The sequence below is a fragment of the Homarus americanus genome, unplaced genomic scaffold (assembly GCF_018991925.1).
Source record: "Homarus americanus isolate GMGI-L3 unplaced genomic scaffold, GMGI_Hamer_2.0 scaffold16430, whole genome shotgun sequence".
In the NCBI taxonomy this organism is placed as follows: domain Eukaryota; kingdom Metazoa; phylum Arthropoda; class Malacostraca; order Decapoda; family Nephropidae; genus Homarus; species Homarus americanus.
The window spans coordinates 8,069,465-8,085,606 of NW_024729259.1; the positions used below are offsets into that span (position 1 = coordinate 8,069,465).

Below are 16,142 nucleotides of genomic sequence, written 5' to 3' on the forward strand. Positions count from 1 at the left end.
GAATGATGACATAACCCACTCGTCCTCCAAGGGCTGATAATGAGGCATCACCTGGCAATACATTCAGTAGACCTACTCATGTTTACTTTCTCCTCCTGGAACGGGTAATATTTTACAGCCATGACAGTTGGCAGAGAACTCGTCCTCCACTCTCTTGACAAATACGACAATTCAGTAGAGTTATGAATGAAAGGAAATGTGAATTTGGACTCACCTTGGCTGGGTCAAGCAGTACACAACCCAGGTCTTGTTACACGGGTAATGAGGTCACGCCCTGCACATGACACAGTACTGCCACAACACACTGCTACTGACAGCACACGGAGTGCAGTACATCCCTACTTGTCACCACACACACACGCGCGATGATCACACCACTAATGTAATTATAAATAAGCCAAAATGTAACACTCCACAGAGCGTCCCGATACATACTGACAGCTCGTGGCCCGCCCGCCCCTCCGTGGCAAGCTAGCGGGGGCGGAGCCAGCAGAAGGGGCGGGGCTTGACTACACACTCGTTACCTCCACCGCAAGGTTAATGATACCTGGAGCCCGGGCTGGGGAGACTAAAAAAATTGGAAAATCCGATTAGGAATGTTGTGAAGCGTCTTTGTCCCTCCCACCGTAAGTGTGATGACACTTCCTGTAGCCAGCGGGTTACGCCAATCAAGATTTTTGTGCTGTGAATGAGTGCTGCTACCCGTCTACCTCAGTAAAAAAAACAACCTTAATAATGAAATTAGTCATACACTAACACATAAGGCTCATGGGTGGCTGACCCTGCATGTCGAACCAAGTCCGTGATATTTTCTATTATGAACCTGTGGTACATCAGTGGAAAGTGGGTGAACTGTACCAGCTTAGGGGAAAAATCTTCATGTATTTTCCCACATGAACTATTTCAGTCAATATTCTGTATTATATACAGTTATACAACATGGCAGAGCAAGTAGGTCGACATACATCTCATTTTAGAGGTTTGGTAATAAGACTGAATTTACAAACTTATATTTGTGAAGGTTATTTGACCAATGTGTGTGTACAGTACCTACATTGTCTACATGATCATGCTGTAACTTAGGGGGGGGGGGTGACCAAGGGGGGTCAGAGAGGTGGCCATGCACCAACAGTTAGAGATGAGGTATGATGCCACGGGAGGGAGTGAGGTGGAGGTGATCCAACAGAGGTGAGGTGAGGCGGGACACAATACAAAGGAAAACTCGCGTCAATCATGAAGTACAAAGATGAAAGTTTGATTTATTTAACTTTATTCCTCCAGTAAATTACAGTTTGTTATTATCATTTCGTTCATTGCTTCCCCATAATACAATAATGTAAAAATAATGTAAGACTCACCATAACTACATAAGAACATAAGAATGAAGGAAACTGCAGCGGGTCTATTGGCCCATACTGGGCAGTCCCGTTTACACCCAACCCCTATTGCTCATATAAGCATCCAACCTATGTTTGAAGCTATCCAGCGTATTCGAGTTAATGATGATATTTGGTAACTTGTTCCATTCATCCACTACTCTGTTTCCAAACCAGTGTTTACCTATTTCACGCCTAAATCTAAATTTGTCTAATTTAAAACCATTGTTACGAGTTCGCCTCCTGGTTGGATAGTTTGAGTACCTTTGTAATGTCCCCTTTGTTTAGCCCCCCTGCCTTCCACTTATACACCCATCAGGTCGCCCCTCGCTCTACGTCTCTCGAGGAGTGCAAATTAAGATGCTTTAACCTGTCTCTATACTCAAGGTTCCTAATGCCCGGGATTAGTCTTGTCATTCTCCTCTGAATTCTTTCCAAGGATTCTATATCCATTCTGTAATACGGTGACCAGAACTGAACTGCGTAATCCAGGTGTGGTCTCACAAGAGCAAGATACAGTTTTAGGATGACCTCGCTAGTCTTGTAACTAACACTCCTTTGTATGAACCCAAGTACTTTATTAGCCTTGTTACGAGCAAAAACACATTGTTTACTTGGCTTAAGGTTCCTACGTATCATTACTCCTAAATCTCTCTCGCAGTCGGATTTCTCTATGGCATCGTTGTTCATCTGGTATCTGGTTTCCCTGTTTACATCTCCTATACTGAGCACTTTACATTTGTCCACGTTGAATTTCATCTGCCATTTTTCAGACCATTCGAAGAATTTGTTTAGATCTTCCTGTAGTTTTGCTGAGTCCTCGTCAGATTTAATAACACGTCCTATTTTAGTGTCATCAGCAAATTTACTTATGTTGCTGTCTATGCCGATATCTATGTCGTTTATGTATATAATAAATAATAATGGTCCAAGTACTGAGCCTTGGGGAACTCCACTTGTGACGTTGCTCCAATGGGACTTAGTGCCGTTAATGCTCACTCGCTGTTTCCTGTCCTGTAACCACGCCCTAATCCATTTAAGGATGTTACCTTTGATGCCATGAGCTTCTACCTTTCTAATTAGTCTTTCGTGGGGGACTCTCTCGAAGGCTTTGCTAAAGTCGAGATATACCACATCATAATTGTGCCCCTCGTCCACCTATTCGAAAACTGATGAAAAGAATGTTAATAGGTTAGTTAGACAAGAACGTCCGCTTGTGAAGCCATGCTGGGAATCATTGATCAATCTGTGCTTCTCCAGGTGATTTCGAATAGAGTTTGAAATGATTGCTTCCAGTAATTTGCCTACTATTGATGTTAGACTGATTGGGCGGTAGTTAGAGGATAGTGATCTATCCCCCTTCTTGAAAATCGGTATTACATTCGCTATCCTCCAGGATTCTGGTACTACACCTGTTTTTAAGGACATGTTAAACAACTTTGCTAAGGGCATACTAAGCTCTTCCTTACATTCCTTTAACACTCTGGCAAATATCTCATCGGGACCAGGTGACTTATTAGGCTTTAGTTTGTCTATTTGCTTACTAACATCGTTACTAGTCACTACTATCTCGCTTAATTTGTTTTCTTCACTATCTCTGAATAGAGTCAGTGCCTCGGGTATCATGTTTAAATTTTCGGTGGTGAAAACTGTTGAAAAATATTTATTCAAATTATTGCTCATTTCTACGTCGTTATCAGTGAGCTCGCCGGTATCTGACCGTATTGGTCCACTCTTTTCTCGTGTTTTAGTTTGATACATTTGGTAGAATCCTTTGGGGTTTGTCTTCGCCTCCCTTGCTATCCTTACCTCATTATTCCTCTTGGCTTTTCTTATCTCGGTTTTAACCCTACTCGCCAATATCTTATAATAATCCTGGAGGTAAATTTCGCCACGCTTTATCCTTCTACCTATAGCCTTCCTTTGGCCAATGATGTTCTTTAAATAATTATATATCCATTTAGGGTCATTGTTGTCTGATCTGAGTTTTTTGTATGATATGTTCTGCCTCTGTACATTAAGTAACTCATTATTTACATAGACGTGGAACTCTGCAGTCTCAGATGTCGTTATCAGGTCGGAGTTATCTGTCAGGTTCACGGCCAAGCGCGACAACCCCTCTCTCAGCTGCCTCTTTAAACTGTCAAAGTTTGCCCTTCTGAAATCTGGTACTTTAGTGGAATTTTCCTTACGTCTGCCCTGAAAATCTAACTGGAATCGAATTTCTTTGTGATCTCTGTTTGCAAGTTCGTTCCCTACCTCGACATTGCTAATGAGGTTTTCTCTGTTCGACAGAACTAAATCGAGTATATTATTACCCCGTGTGGGTTCGGTTATATGTTGACTTAGGAAACAGTCCTGGATCGTCTCGAGAAAATCCTCTGATTCTGAGTTACCGGTAAGGTCAGTCCAATCTATTTGGCCAAGGTTAAAGTCGCCTACTATACAGACTTTGTTGTGTATGGAAGCCCTGCGCATTTCATCCCAGATAAGTCGCTCATTGACTCTATCAAGATTGGGAGGTCTATATATTACTCCTGTGATAAATTTTTCCCTACCGTCGCTTAATTCTATCCAAATTGTTTCTGTATTCCTCTAAGTTTGTATTTCCTTATTTATTTCGCACTTCAGATTATCCCTAACATAGATTGCTACTCCGCCTCCTTTCCTGGTTTGCCTATCGGTATGGAACAATTTGTAACCCGCAATTTGGTATTCGACCGGCAACTCACGTGAGTCTAGGTTGATCCATGTTTCAGTGAATGCTATTATATCGATTTTTTCGGTACATACCAAGGCCCTAATATCATCCATTTTGTTTCTCATACTTCTACTGTTCGCGTTGAAGAAAACTATGAACGAGAGTGCTAGTCAACAACAACACACACACACAAAGAACTAAAGTTCTTCCCATAAAAGAAAGACAAGTTTTTAGGTCTCGTTGATATCGTTATTTTCACCGCAATAATTGGTTCCCTCCTTCACTGAAACACATCCATCAGACTGGCTCTCTCTGCTTTACATCCCCTATGTTCACTTCTACTCGGTATTTACAAAGTTCTCTTGAAACTCACACAGCTAAGTTCATAAGAAGTCGTGTGTGTGTGTGTGTGTGTGTGTGTGTGATTTAATAGTCTTGAGATTGGGTCAAGAGACAATACACACTGACTTATCACGACGTAAAGGTCATCAGAGGAAGATCAAGGAAACTAAGACAGAAAAAACTAAGGTGGCCAAGAATGTTTATAAATGGGTTAGTGCGGATCTGGTCTGGTCTGGTCTGGTCTGGTCACTCCCGGAACCAAATATGATGAGTCTTTTCTGAATATTTTACTGTGCGAGGAAAAAAAGTTATCAGTCGACCAGTAAACACACGCACTGAGTTGACTAAACACAGGAGCGAGGGCACTTGAGAGACGGGAACGTGACGCTAATGCCAGAGTCCAGCTGTGATGTCACTCGTATTACCTGTGCGTTGTAGGTATAACGTGAGAGCTACACTGTATCTGGCGGGAGTGTTGTAATAATAGTGTAATGTGACTGGATTATATGACATTTGTTTATGTTAATAAGGGCCTTAGCTCAGGCAGAGGTCCTCAAGACAGGTAGGGAAATCCTCCTCAGTAGACAGGTCCCCGGCGCAGGAAGAGGACCTCAAAGCAGGTAGGAATGGTGGTGTTGTCGCCCGGGACGGTGTAAAGTGACTCCAGGACCACTGTGGGGCGGTAGACAGCCCGCAGGAACCCCATCCTCGTGAGGCCCATCAGCACCGTCCAGTACCCTCTCAGCATGTCCAGTACCTGCCATGGAGCGATGTTACTGTTACCTGTACTTGATATTTTAAGCGCACTTGTTAACGTCCTGCTGGTTAAACTTATACAAGGTTTCGAAAGTTTTTAGTATTGTAGCTTTATCCTCTGCCATACGAAGTGGTTAACGATACGATATCAGAAGGTTATTGTCCTGGTAATTAAAGTTTGGTTAGGTATTCTCCAATGTGTTAATGTGACGAAACTGTGACGTTATCATTTCCTTTACGAACGTTATAGCAGTGAGGTTGAAATGAGAACATAAGAAGAACATAAGAAAATAAGGAGTCTGCAATAGGCCAGTTGACCTGTGCATGGCAGCTCCTGTCGAGAGTTACTACCACTCTCTATCATCCATGAATCTATCCAGCCTCCCTTTGAAACTTTCCAGCGTTCCAGCACTTACTACAAAGTTGCTAAGCTTGTTCCACTCGTCCACCACCCTATTTGTAAACCAGTTCCTTCCTATCTCCCTCCTAAACCTAAACTTATCCAACTTGAATCCGTTGTTCCGAGTCCTATCCTGCTCGGATATTATAATAACTCGACGGAATTTTGTCTCTAATTCAGAGAAGTTAATGTTCCGATATCGTAACGTCACCCTCTGCCGATGTTGAACTAGCAATTCCTAACCAATCAAGTGTTAAAAAGACCATGAAAATTTCCACATCATAAAATCAAAGTTCACAGTATCGCCCACATGGATCTCTCTCTCTCTCTCTCTCAGGGAACATAACTAGAGGTAATACTGACCATGTGTTGTGGGGCTTTGATGATGTTCATTGTGTGAACCTCGATAGCCAGCTGCCTCACGCCGTCCAGCAGTCCTCGCTCCATCATGTACGGCAACACCCGCCACTCATTGGCTTCGATGTCCAGCTGTTACAACACAAACAACGCTTATATCCAAGACTACCATTACAGTCACACTCGGATGTACAGTCACAGCTACAGTTAAGTGCTCAAGGATAGCCCAGTTACTGACACCTGTTGGCTCATGCACAATCCAGGAAACATTTTTGGGCTATTTTTACGAATCCTTCCAGATCTTACATCTCTCCGGGAACGCATTTTATAAATTCAATTCGTACAACCCAGGTCATGTTACCCTCAAATTTAACTACTAACATTTTTACCACTATTACCTCTGGCCTATATACAGTACTTATAGTCAAAGTATCTATCTTATTCTATAAATTTCCAGTATTTTCTCATTTATCTAACCAGTGTTCGTATTTCTTCAATTGTTTCTCAATCATCATAACTTCTCACTACCATTCTCTTGTAGAACCATATTTTTCATGTCTCTATTCTCCTGATATGTCCTCAAAGTGTCCACGCTTCTGGCCTATACAACAGTATTGAACATAACTTCTCAACATCATTTTCTCGAAGTAAATTGGCATAAAATATTTCATCTCATTCCTGTAAGTTGATCAACTCCTCAGGTCTTGTCATTATTAATTTTTCTTACGCTCATAAGAACATAAGAACATAAGAAAATAAGGAGTCTGCAATAGGCCGGTTGGCCTGTGCATGGCAGCTCCTGTCGAGAGTCACTTCCACTCTCTATCATCCATGAATCTATCCAGCCTCCTTTTGAAACTTTACAGCGTTCCCGCACTTACTACAAAGTTGCTAAGCTTGTTCCACTCGTCCACCACCCTATTTGTGAACCAGTTCCTTCCTATCTCCCTCCTAAACCTAAACTTATCCAACTTAAATCCGTTGCTCCGAGTCCTATCCTGCTCGGGTATTATAAGAACTTTATCTATATCCCCTTTATTAATTCCTTTCACCCACTTAAATACCTCTGCTTACAGTTGCCTCATCTTGCGTCTAAAATTTGTAGTTTAATCTTTATGTCGCCTTCGTATCTTACCTCCACTTGTGCCGAAAACATTATCATCTTTTTTATTGTCCAATTCAATTTAATGTATATCCTCTATACATCCTAACCTATACACAGCTACAGTAATACACCTACACAGCCACAGCAACACATTTACACCCCGACATACTAAGATGAGAGTGACTCACCTTGAGGTAGTGGACAGTACGGTGCTGGTGGTGGAGGCGGGCGCGTATGCCATCATAAGTGTCTAACTCACCATGGATAGTCTTCGTCTCGTTGTTGTCCACGTATTTCACTTTCGTCGTGTGGTTCTGCTGCAAAAAACAACCACCATCATTCAACACTTTTATCCTCACAACTACTGTTACCCTCACAACCACTGTTATATTGTTACAGTTGGACACAATCTTTGTCTCAGCTACACCAATAATAACAACAACGGCACGGTACAGTAGGTCTCATCATAGCACCTCCTATACGGTCACTCGTAAACAATGGGATTGCCAAAACATTTGTTTAATAGATGGCATGAACTAAATTGGTTGGTTCAAAACTAATGACTCAAAGGTAGTTTTGGGTTAGATCACTTTATATATGGATGGTAGTTTTTGGGTTAGGTTAAGTTTATGCCATCTGCTTAGAAATAAAATTAAATGATTTTGTAATCCCTTTCGTCCAGAATACTATTATTTGTTCCATCTGATGCTGTCGATTCTCTCTCCCCCTCTCTCTTTTCTCTTCTCCGCTCTTACATACAATTTAGATTCTTGGGTTTTATATAGAGACCTTTTCATTACAATACATCCCAGATTACATTGGTGACTTACATTTTTTTTTATGTCTAATCCCAGGGAGTAGAAGTGCTGCCTCTTGTAGTTGGTGCTGAGGACAGGTTCCTGGTCGATGGTGGGGTCGAACATGAATACATCACACCCATAGAAGTTGGCCTGGGGAGAACATAAGAACATAAGAAACTGCAGCGGGCCTATTGACCCATACTGGGAAGTCCCATTTACACCCAACCCCTATGTTTGGAGCTATCCAGCGTATTCGAGTTAATGATGATGTTTGGTAACTTGTTCCACTTGTCCACTACTCTATTTCCAAACAAATGTTTACCATTTCCCGCCTAAATCTAAATTTATCTAATTTAAAACCAATTCTACGAGTTCGCTCCTGGTTGGATAGTTTGAGTACCTTTGTAATGTCCTCTTTGTTTAGCCCTGACTTCCATTTATACACCTCGATCATATCGCCCCTCACACATAAAATAATTTCCTTCGAAGATAATAACCATAAAAGTGTTTAAGCATTGCCTAACATTATATGGATGTAAATAATCCAAATTTTTAAACGACGGAAAAAGTAAGTGGATTTATAAGACTGCCAGAGGGAATTGGAATGCTGTACAAATTGTGAATAGATAAATAAAAAGATATTTCAAAGTGGCCTAGGAGAGTCCAACAACACCCACCTGGTCATCGAAGGTGGAGTCGTCGCCGATGCCAAAGGAGTAGACGGTGCAGTTGCCGGGCGTGAGCGTCACGTCGTCATCCAGACATAAGAACTTGTCGTTGTCTATGTTCCTGCAACGAGTCGAGATGTTTAGCAGCGTAATATGTCAGTTGTGTGGTGCAGTGTACATCACAAGCCCACCAGTTCAACTTATCACTTCATTTTACACCTTTCTTGCCCCCAATAAGGAGTGATATATCGAATATAATATTTAACTTAATGGTGATGATGCTTGTAAGTCTCTCAACCCACCTACAATAGCAGCTGAGGGAAGGGTCCTGTACCTACCCTCTGCAGAAGGAGCCGCCCAGCTGGATCAACTTGGTGCAGCTGGTCTCGGTGGTCTTCAACCTGGTGTAGAAGTCCTGGACGGTCCTCAGCCAATGGTGGTCAACTGCCCTGGTGCACACGTAAACAAATATGAGGTAACTGACCTGAGTCACCTGCTACATCACCCGAGTCAGCATTCCCAAAGCATCTTACGTTAAATTTGTTTGGAGTTGTATCAGATATGGATCTGTTTTTTGTGTGTGTGTGTGTTTGGGTAAATAAGGCAGACGAGTTTTCTGATCTTTAGCTTCGAGAAAGAATATAAATTGTTACAAACCCGGTTCAAGATCTTAGTGTATTCTCGCTAAAAAAATAAATACAGGTAAATAAAAAAAAAACGTTTTTGTATAACAGTGTGTGCTACGTCCCGTTTGTGATGTTGCTCAGTTCGTAAAATGTGTTCCTAACATAACCTAACCGAACCATACCAAACCAAATCTGTTTTAGGTTATGTTAGGAACACATTTTACGAACTGGGCAAAATGAATGTCTAAATGCATACTACCAGTCATTTGCATTAGAAAACTATATTACATTCAATTTTTACCAGAGTTGCCAACTTAGCGACTTTGTAGCTAGATCTAGAGCTTTTTGTTTTTTTCTAGCGACATTTTAGAGCGATTTGCGACTTGTCGCAAATCTAGAGATATCCACAGAAATCTAGCGACTTTCTGGATACTTTTGGACTGTCCATGAAAACTCAGTTTTCCTAATTTCGAGCCATAATATATAGCAACGGGGTTACAGGGACAATAAATAATAAGAAAAGTTTAATACATTTGAACGGGTCGTGGTACAGAAGGAGGGACACGTCTATTTCCTGATCACTTGATGTCAGCCCGTCCATGGCTAATGTTGCCGTGTCGTCATTTATTTGTCTATTACCTTCGCCTTTGTAGCACCTGGGTAACTTACCTCTTTGTCAGATATGCAATATGAATTTCATTAATACGCTAAATTTTAAAGAATATTAGCAAAACATCTTATAGAATTAATTCTATCAAGCCTGCGTGGTTCCAAACTTCTCATCCGCGTCCACCATGGGTGACCCATAGACTCCATACAGTTGCCCCGCAAGTCGACACTGTTCACCCGCTGTGCCAAAAACCATCAAGTAAAGTTTCCGCTTGTTTGCATGCTGTTTATTAATTTGAACCCTTCATAGTCCCAATAGAAAATGGGTAAGCCACAGTATTCGCAGCGATTTAGGAAGGAATGGCTCAGAGATGACAGATACAAAAATTGGCTTCTGGAGGTGCCAGGAGATAATAAAAAAGGATTTTGTAAATTTTGCAAGTGTACTTTGTCTGCTAAGTTGTGCGACATTGAAAAACACAAAAACACTAAAAAACACAAGAAAGCAGAATAGCCGTTTAGTGCAGAAAGAGACAATTTTACCATTCAAGAAACTTGGTGAAACAAAAAAAGTGGAGGGAACTCTGGCCATGTTTGTAGCTGAACATTGTTCTATTCGTGTGGTAGAACACTTAAGTGAAGTGTGTAAAGTATGTTTTAGTGACAGCAAGGCAGGCAGTGAACTCAAGTTAAAAAGATCAAAGTGTTCTGGGGTAATATGCAATATTCTTGCGCCACATTTCACAGAAAATCTGAAAAATGATATTTTTACATAATGCATTTTATTTATACTCCGTCCATTATAGTCGGCATTATGAAAATATTATTTGCATCAAATTACTGAAGGGGGGAAATAATAGCTAGCGACTTTCCATGGAAGATTTAGCGACATTTAGCTACTTTTAGGTACCAGCCGAGCGACATTTGAAAATCCGAGTTGGCAACCCTGATTTTTACACACACACACACACAGTGACACACTGCAGGAACACCGGAAGCTGCAAACTGGTTTGGTCACATTACCTTCTGAAGCGGGGATTGTGGTCCCTTGTGAGGGCCGCTTCGTTCACCTGCCCCTCGTAGCTCTTTAGGTCGTGCTGATGATCCTGGTCTTGGTGTCGCAGGTCAGACTCGAGGGTGGATATAAGCATTAAGGTGCTGTAGACAGCGAGCGCCAGAAGATATACTGCCAGAGCCGTCACTTTGAAGTGTATCCGTGCCATAGTTGCCCTCCCCCGTCCTGCCGTCCTCCACACACTCCTGCCACGCATGATACACCTTGTGGTCATATTCACACCTCATACATCTGGTTAAAACCCTCTTACTGCAGTGACCACCCTACTCTTTGGTTTGCTTGTAACTTTTGTTACTTCTTTTCTGTATTTTTTCGGTATAACACACAGGATGAGATTGAAGTGCAATAAACTAGGTACCTGCTGTCCGTGGTAAAATTAAATTTCACGCGAAACAAAATACAGTTTCCGTAAGCAATATCCATACAAATAAATATCCACTCACAATTATCCGCAAAAAATACCCACACGCATCAAAATCTTCCGTAATAAAAATTATCCACAACAATATAATAATAACGTGCACGAATTCCTTTTACAAATTTAATTCATCAAAAAACCCGAATCTTTTCGAGCGATCACTACATATTCGTTCAAGGGGAAAAAATAACATTGCAATATAAGAAAATAATCAAACGACCACGATTTTTCATAGGAAATTGAACCCCTGACCCCGAGTTCCTACTTGCACCTATCTATACCATGATTATTTTTTTAGATAAAAATCCAGCATACCTTAAAAAATCAGTGCGAATAATAATGAACAATAGTTTTCTGTATCATTATCCTGGCTGAAGTGTCTCTTGAGTCCTGTCCTGCTGGATCAGTTCAATGCAGGTGTGGGGTACTGTATGTACTCTTGCTGCTGCCGACCGTCTTCACGTACCATACTGTGTAGTTGTAGAAGAGAGTATCCAGGGGTATACTACCCCTCCCCCGACGCCACCCTGGGCCTGCTGACGTCCACAATACCGCGTCCGATTCCTCAACGTCGTCCACTCTCACCCTACACACTTGCCACAGCCCTCCCTCTGTGTATCATCGCCTCAATACACCCACTGGTTACCACGTAGAGTAACCGTGTTTCTGCCTGGGGATCCAGTAGTGGGCGGTTTCAGGTTATAGGTGTTATCATTAAGCTCTGCCAATCCCCGGGATACTGTTGAAGGCAGTAGCGGGAAAACTGAAAGTAATAAAGGAGGAAAAGGTGCTGTCTTTATTGTCAGCGTGCTCTGCAGACAATTACGCACACATTCACGTAAATACTGTATACACATACACCATACTTGTCAATATATGGAGTACCAATATGGATAGACCGCATTTACTGTACTGTACAGTGGTCACTGGCCTCCAGCGGAGTCCAGTCTCCGGAAGGCATATATATATATATATATATATATATATATATATATATATATATATATATATATATATATATATATATATATATATATATATATATATATATATATATATATATATATATATATATATATTATTTTTTATTTTTTTCCTGAGACATGCCTAACGATAAGTGGCTTCATGACCATAGTGTCAATACCCCATAGTTTCGGAGTTATAACACATGACAGTTGGGGTTGGAATGGGAGGAAACTATGGAGTATAAATGGAATATCCAGTGTTGTTTGTACTGTACAATTTATTTATAACCATATGCAATCTGATAGGGATTTTACAGTAAATGTTCGAAGGTCCGGCGCTCTTCCTGAGGTGTAGGCTTCAGCCCGTCGCCAAAGTGAATGTGTACACGTTCTGACTTTTGAAGACTCCATGGGCATTGTGAATGCTTGTGGCACTGTCTTGCACTTGGCACCACAATTCCTCACGAGTCGGGACTTCTGTAGCATACACTTTGCTTTTAACATGACCCCACAAGTAGAAGTCAAGGGCGTTTACCTGTAGGTCAAGTGATCTAGGTGGCCATTGAATAGGACCCTATCCACCTACCAGGATAACCACAGATGCTGATGTATCCTGATGGGCACATTCTCAAGCATCACTGGCACTGTGTCCTCACGAAAATGTGTGTTTCACCTGTTAGTCACTGGGGTAGCAGATATAGGTCAATTTTAAGTGGTCACCAATAATGCTGGCCCAAACGCCAATTACGAGTCGTATCTGATGAGACGTACGGGTCACTACATGTGGAATGTCAATAGACCTACTCAACTGGTACCACTTACTTTAAATAGGACTTAAATTTGTTTTAACCATAGACTTGTGGCAGTCTTCCCTTACCCAATTTTGTGGTATAACTCCACAACTATGGGGTATTGTCTTTATGGTGATGATGTCATTCATCTTTATGTACAGTATGTCTTTGGAATACACCCCCACAATTATGAAACATATCTCCAAAACGTCCTGTTTATACTTTCGACAACATTGAGGCATATATGTATATAAAGACAGCTTGTTCAAATATACTTCTGAAGGTTGCATAAAAAGTGGCTTGTTTTAGTTTTTTAAATTTCACTTGTTTATCATTTCAGTTTTGGGCTTTTGTCATTTTATTTGAGTTGGCTCAATAGAATAGTCAGTTTGGTAATTGGAACCGAATATAAATCTTCAGTCATAAGTAACTACCTACTTTGTCTATACCCTTATCTTACAATTCTAATCATTTTCTTAACTGTACTGTACTCCCTTCTTGGCTTTTCCCCTATACTTTCTCCTCAGCCTCCAGTATGAATAACTTTTATTTTCTATGGCTTTTTGCACCTTTGCTACATCATCACATTTAACTCTAATTTGCCTGCCTTTCCATAAAATTATTCTGTTGCATGTCAAATTTTGTTTTGCATTATCATTCTTAAATTTTTATGCCCTAATTGCATATCCAAACTGCATAGTGATTTGCATTTGGCACAATGGGTGTGATATGTGACACTAAAAGACAAGAGGCCATCTGCAGAGCTACAAGGTCTGCTGGGTATTGGTAAAGTTTTGTGTAGAGGCAGGCCGAGATGGTTTGGGCATATGAAGAGAATGGATAAGACCAATTGGGTCAAGAGATGCACGAGCCTAAATGCCGAGAGGAAGAGAGCCAGGAAGGCTAAAAATGACATGGGGAAAAGTTGTAAGAAATGGCATTTAGAGTTAGAACCTGACAAGAAAAACCGCAAGAGACCGTAAAGAACTGCCATTAGGTAATCGTGGCTAACCCATGAAAACATAGAAAATGGCCATAAAAAATTATGATTATGATCATACGTCTATACAATTTTAGGTGTGTGGTATTATTAAGCCTTCCAGCGTTACCGACATACCTCATACATTAAGACTAGAGTCCTATGCACGAACGAGACAGACATGTTTCACACTGCTTCAAGTATTCGGAAGTAACCGAGTTATAAAATGATGCATTAGCTATTTCATCAGCTGTGTTACCGCCACAGTAAGATAAGCTAGAAGAGAGAGAGAAAGAGAGGGATAACCATAATAAGATAAACTAGGCGAGAGAGAGAGAGGGGGGCGAGATAAGAGATATAGTGTTGACAACGAATTTGCTGACCAATCTGCCGAGGTGTTTCAATACGAAAACATATGGCCCTCGCCTCCGGGCTGAGATTGCCCTTGAGGGTAGTCTACTGATTTCTACAGGCCAGACAACACGTTGGTTCAGACCACTAGACCCTAAAACGTGAGTGATCGTGAAGTATTAGAATCTGCGAAGAAACTCTAAATAACTTTAATAAGTATATTTGTGTACTGTAATTTGATCATATTATACCAATTGTCTCCTGTATCAATAGTTATAACATGCGAGTTATATTTAAGATGTTAACAGGCTATGTACTGTATATTGATTGTATTATTCATATGATGTGTCCTGAGATAACAGCATTTGTTATATGAGAAATGTTCTTTAACAGGTTTTGACCGAATTATATGGTACGCGTCAACGTTGAGGGTTTATTTCTCCAGCAACAAACCAATAACACTCCTATGAGCGTTAACAAGCTGTAATTATTCACCCTCAGAAATTTCACAGCTGCTCAGTTACCCAACAAACATCATGATGAAAGGACATTTATCAGAACGTGCACTGAATTACGTCGTGAATGACACCTATGCAACTAGTAGATGTAAATGTAAATAGATAGGCAACTACAGGGTTGGGAACGGAACCACTTTTTGATGGAAGGTAGTGATATAGAGGAGTATGACAAAAATGGAGTTTGGCTCAAGTATATAAACAACCTGTCAGGAAAAGGAATGCTGGGAAGACATAGTGGCCCAAACTATAGTACACTACAGTACAGTACTAAGAAAACAAAGGGACTGCACTGGCTAACAAAGATTTCTTCTTTCTTTTGTGGTGTTTAATGGCTTTTAACATTGTTTAATTACTTTACAAGACCAATTAAAAAACTAAGGCTGGGGAAGGGATGCAAAAACAGACCAAACTTAGGACTGAAAGGGTTAAAAACAACAAGTACAGTATATGCACAATGCATCACTGAGTGTATTATGTTTCACAAACTCAGCTCTAATTTGTTTCTTCAGTAAAGTATTATGACACATTTATTACTATACTCTTAACAGGGACACTGTCAACTTGGTTTTGGCTTTTCCACTCTTATGAATGTATTTTAAAGTATCTAAGATTTATAATTTCAAACTAATCTGCAGATTAGTGTGAAACTATCACAAATTCATAAGCAAAATGGTCTCAAGTATCTGCCTATGTTGGTGAATAGATAAGTTTTATATGACTCTTTTCAACAAATGCAATAATTACTCTTGCCCTCTCCTGTCAGCCTCAGTGTTTACACAAGGGGATATGTAATAATAATAATAAAAAAATTAAGCGGTGATCCAGAAATTCCAATAAACCTAAGAAACTAAAGCCCCATATAAACCATTAATATTAGTGGTTGGCATCACAACAGTTTGTGAGCACCACACCAGTCACTTTCCTTGATCGTAAGATACCATTTCAGGGTCGAGCCTGTCCGTCAGTCTACTTTAAGGTTATCCAATGAAAAGGAGTTTAACATAATTGACTGATCCAGGCTCCAAGAAAACTGCTACCATGGGCCAATGAAATCCAAGTAACACAATAATTTAAAATTGCATCAACTACAACAGTGGGTTCCACCAAGAAGAGATACCTGTACAGAAATACTTACTACAAGTGGGGCACTAATGAGCACTAAAACACACAGGTCATAAGTGCACACTAAGCTAACTATCCCACCTTTACCTACTGTTAAGATGACTCCTCTGAACATTTATCTCACTATTTCAACACCAGAACCAAACTCTTTGAGACTAATAATCAAACTAATTCTCAAAATCA

At 40.6% G+C, this 16,142-nt stretch overlaps 2 protein-coding genes across 3 annotated transcripts in view; both read right to left on the minus strand.

The window, feature by feature from the left end:
• LOC121866511 (xenotropic and polytropic retrovirus receptor 1-like) overlaps positions 1-450 on the minus strand; it is a 40,863-nt gene extending 40,413 nt beyond the window's left edge. Inside the window, exon 1 of one of the 2 annotated variants that reach the window (XM_042366269.1) lies at positions 215-449. The gene's annotated coding sequence lies outside the window, so the exon portion shown is untranslated. Of the gene's footprint in view, positions 1-214 lie in introns of both variants that reach the window. The other variant, XM_042366265.1, reaches the window with a different exon arrangement.
• Positions 451-4,147: 3,697 nt separating this feature from the next.
• Positions 4,148-10,988, minus strand: LOC121866593 (methyltransferase-like protein 24). Its single transcript, XM_042366362.1, has 7 exons — positions 10,764-10,988; positions 8,844-8,954; positions 8,515-8,626; positions 7,868-7,987; positions 7,226-7,354; positions 5,939-6,064; positions 4,148-5,176 (listed from the first exon to the last, which is right to left on the minus strand). The coding sequence occupies exons 1-7, from the start codon at positions 10,961-10,963 to the stop codon at positions 4,997-4,999; spliced, it is 978 nt and encodes a 325-aa protein (XP_042222296.1). The 5' UTR covers positions 10,964-10,988; the 3' UTR covers positions 4,148-4,996.
• Positions 10,989-16,142: the final 5,154 nt, after the last annotated feature.

Coding starts and splice junctions, on each gene's coding strand:
- LOC121866593 (XM_042366362.1), bottom strand. CDS start 10,963: ATGGCACGGATACACTTCAAAGTGACGGCTCTGGCAGTATATCTTCTG. Junction 7,355..7,867: donor GATTAGACATAAAAAAAAAT/GTAAGTCACCAA, acceptor TGTTTTTTGCAG/CAGAACCACACGACGAAAGT. Junction 6,065..7,225: donor GTACTGTCCACTACCTCAAG/GTGAGTCACTCT, acceptor GTGTTGTAACAG/CTGGACATCGAAGCCAATGA.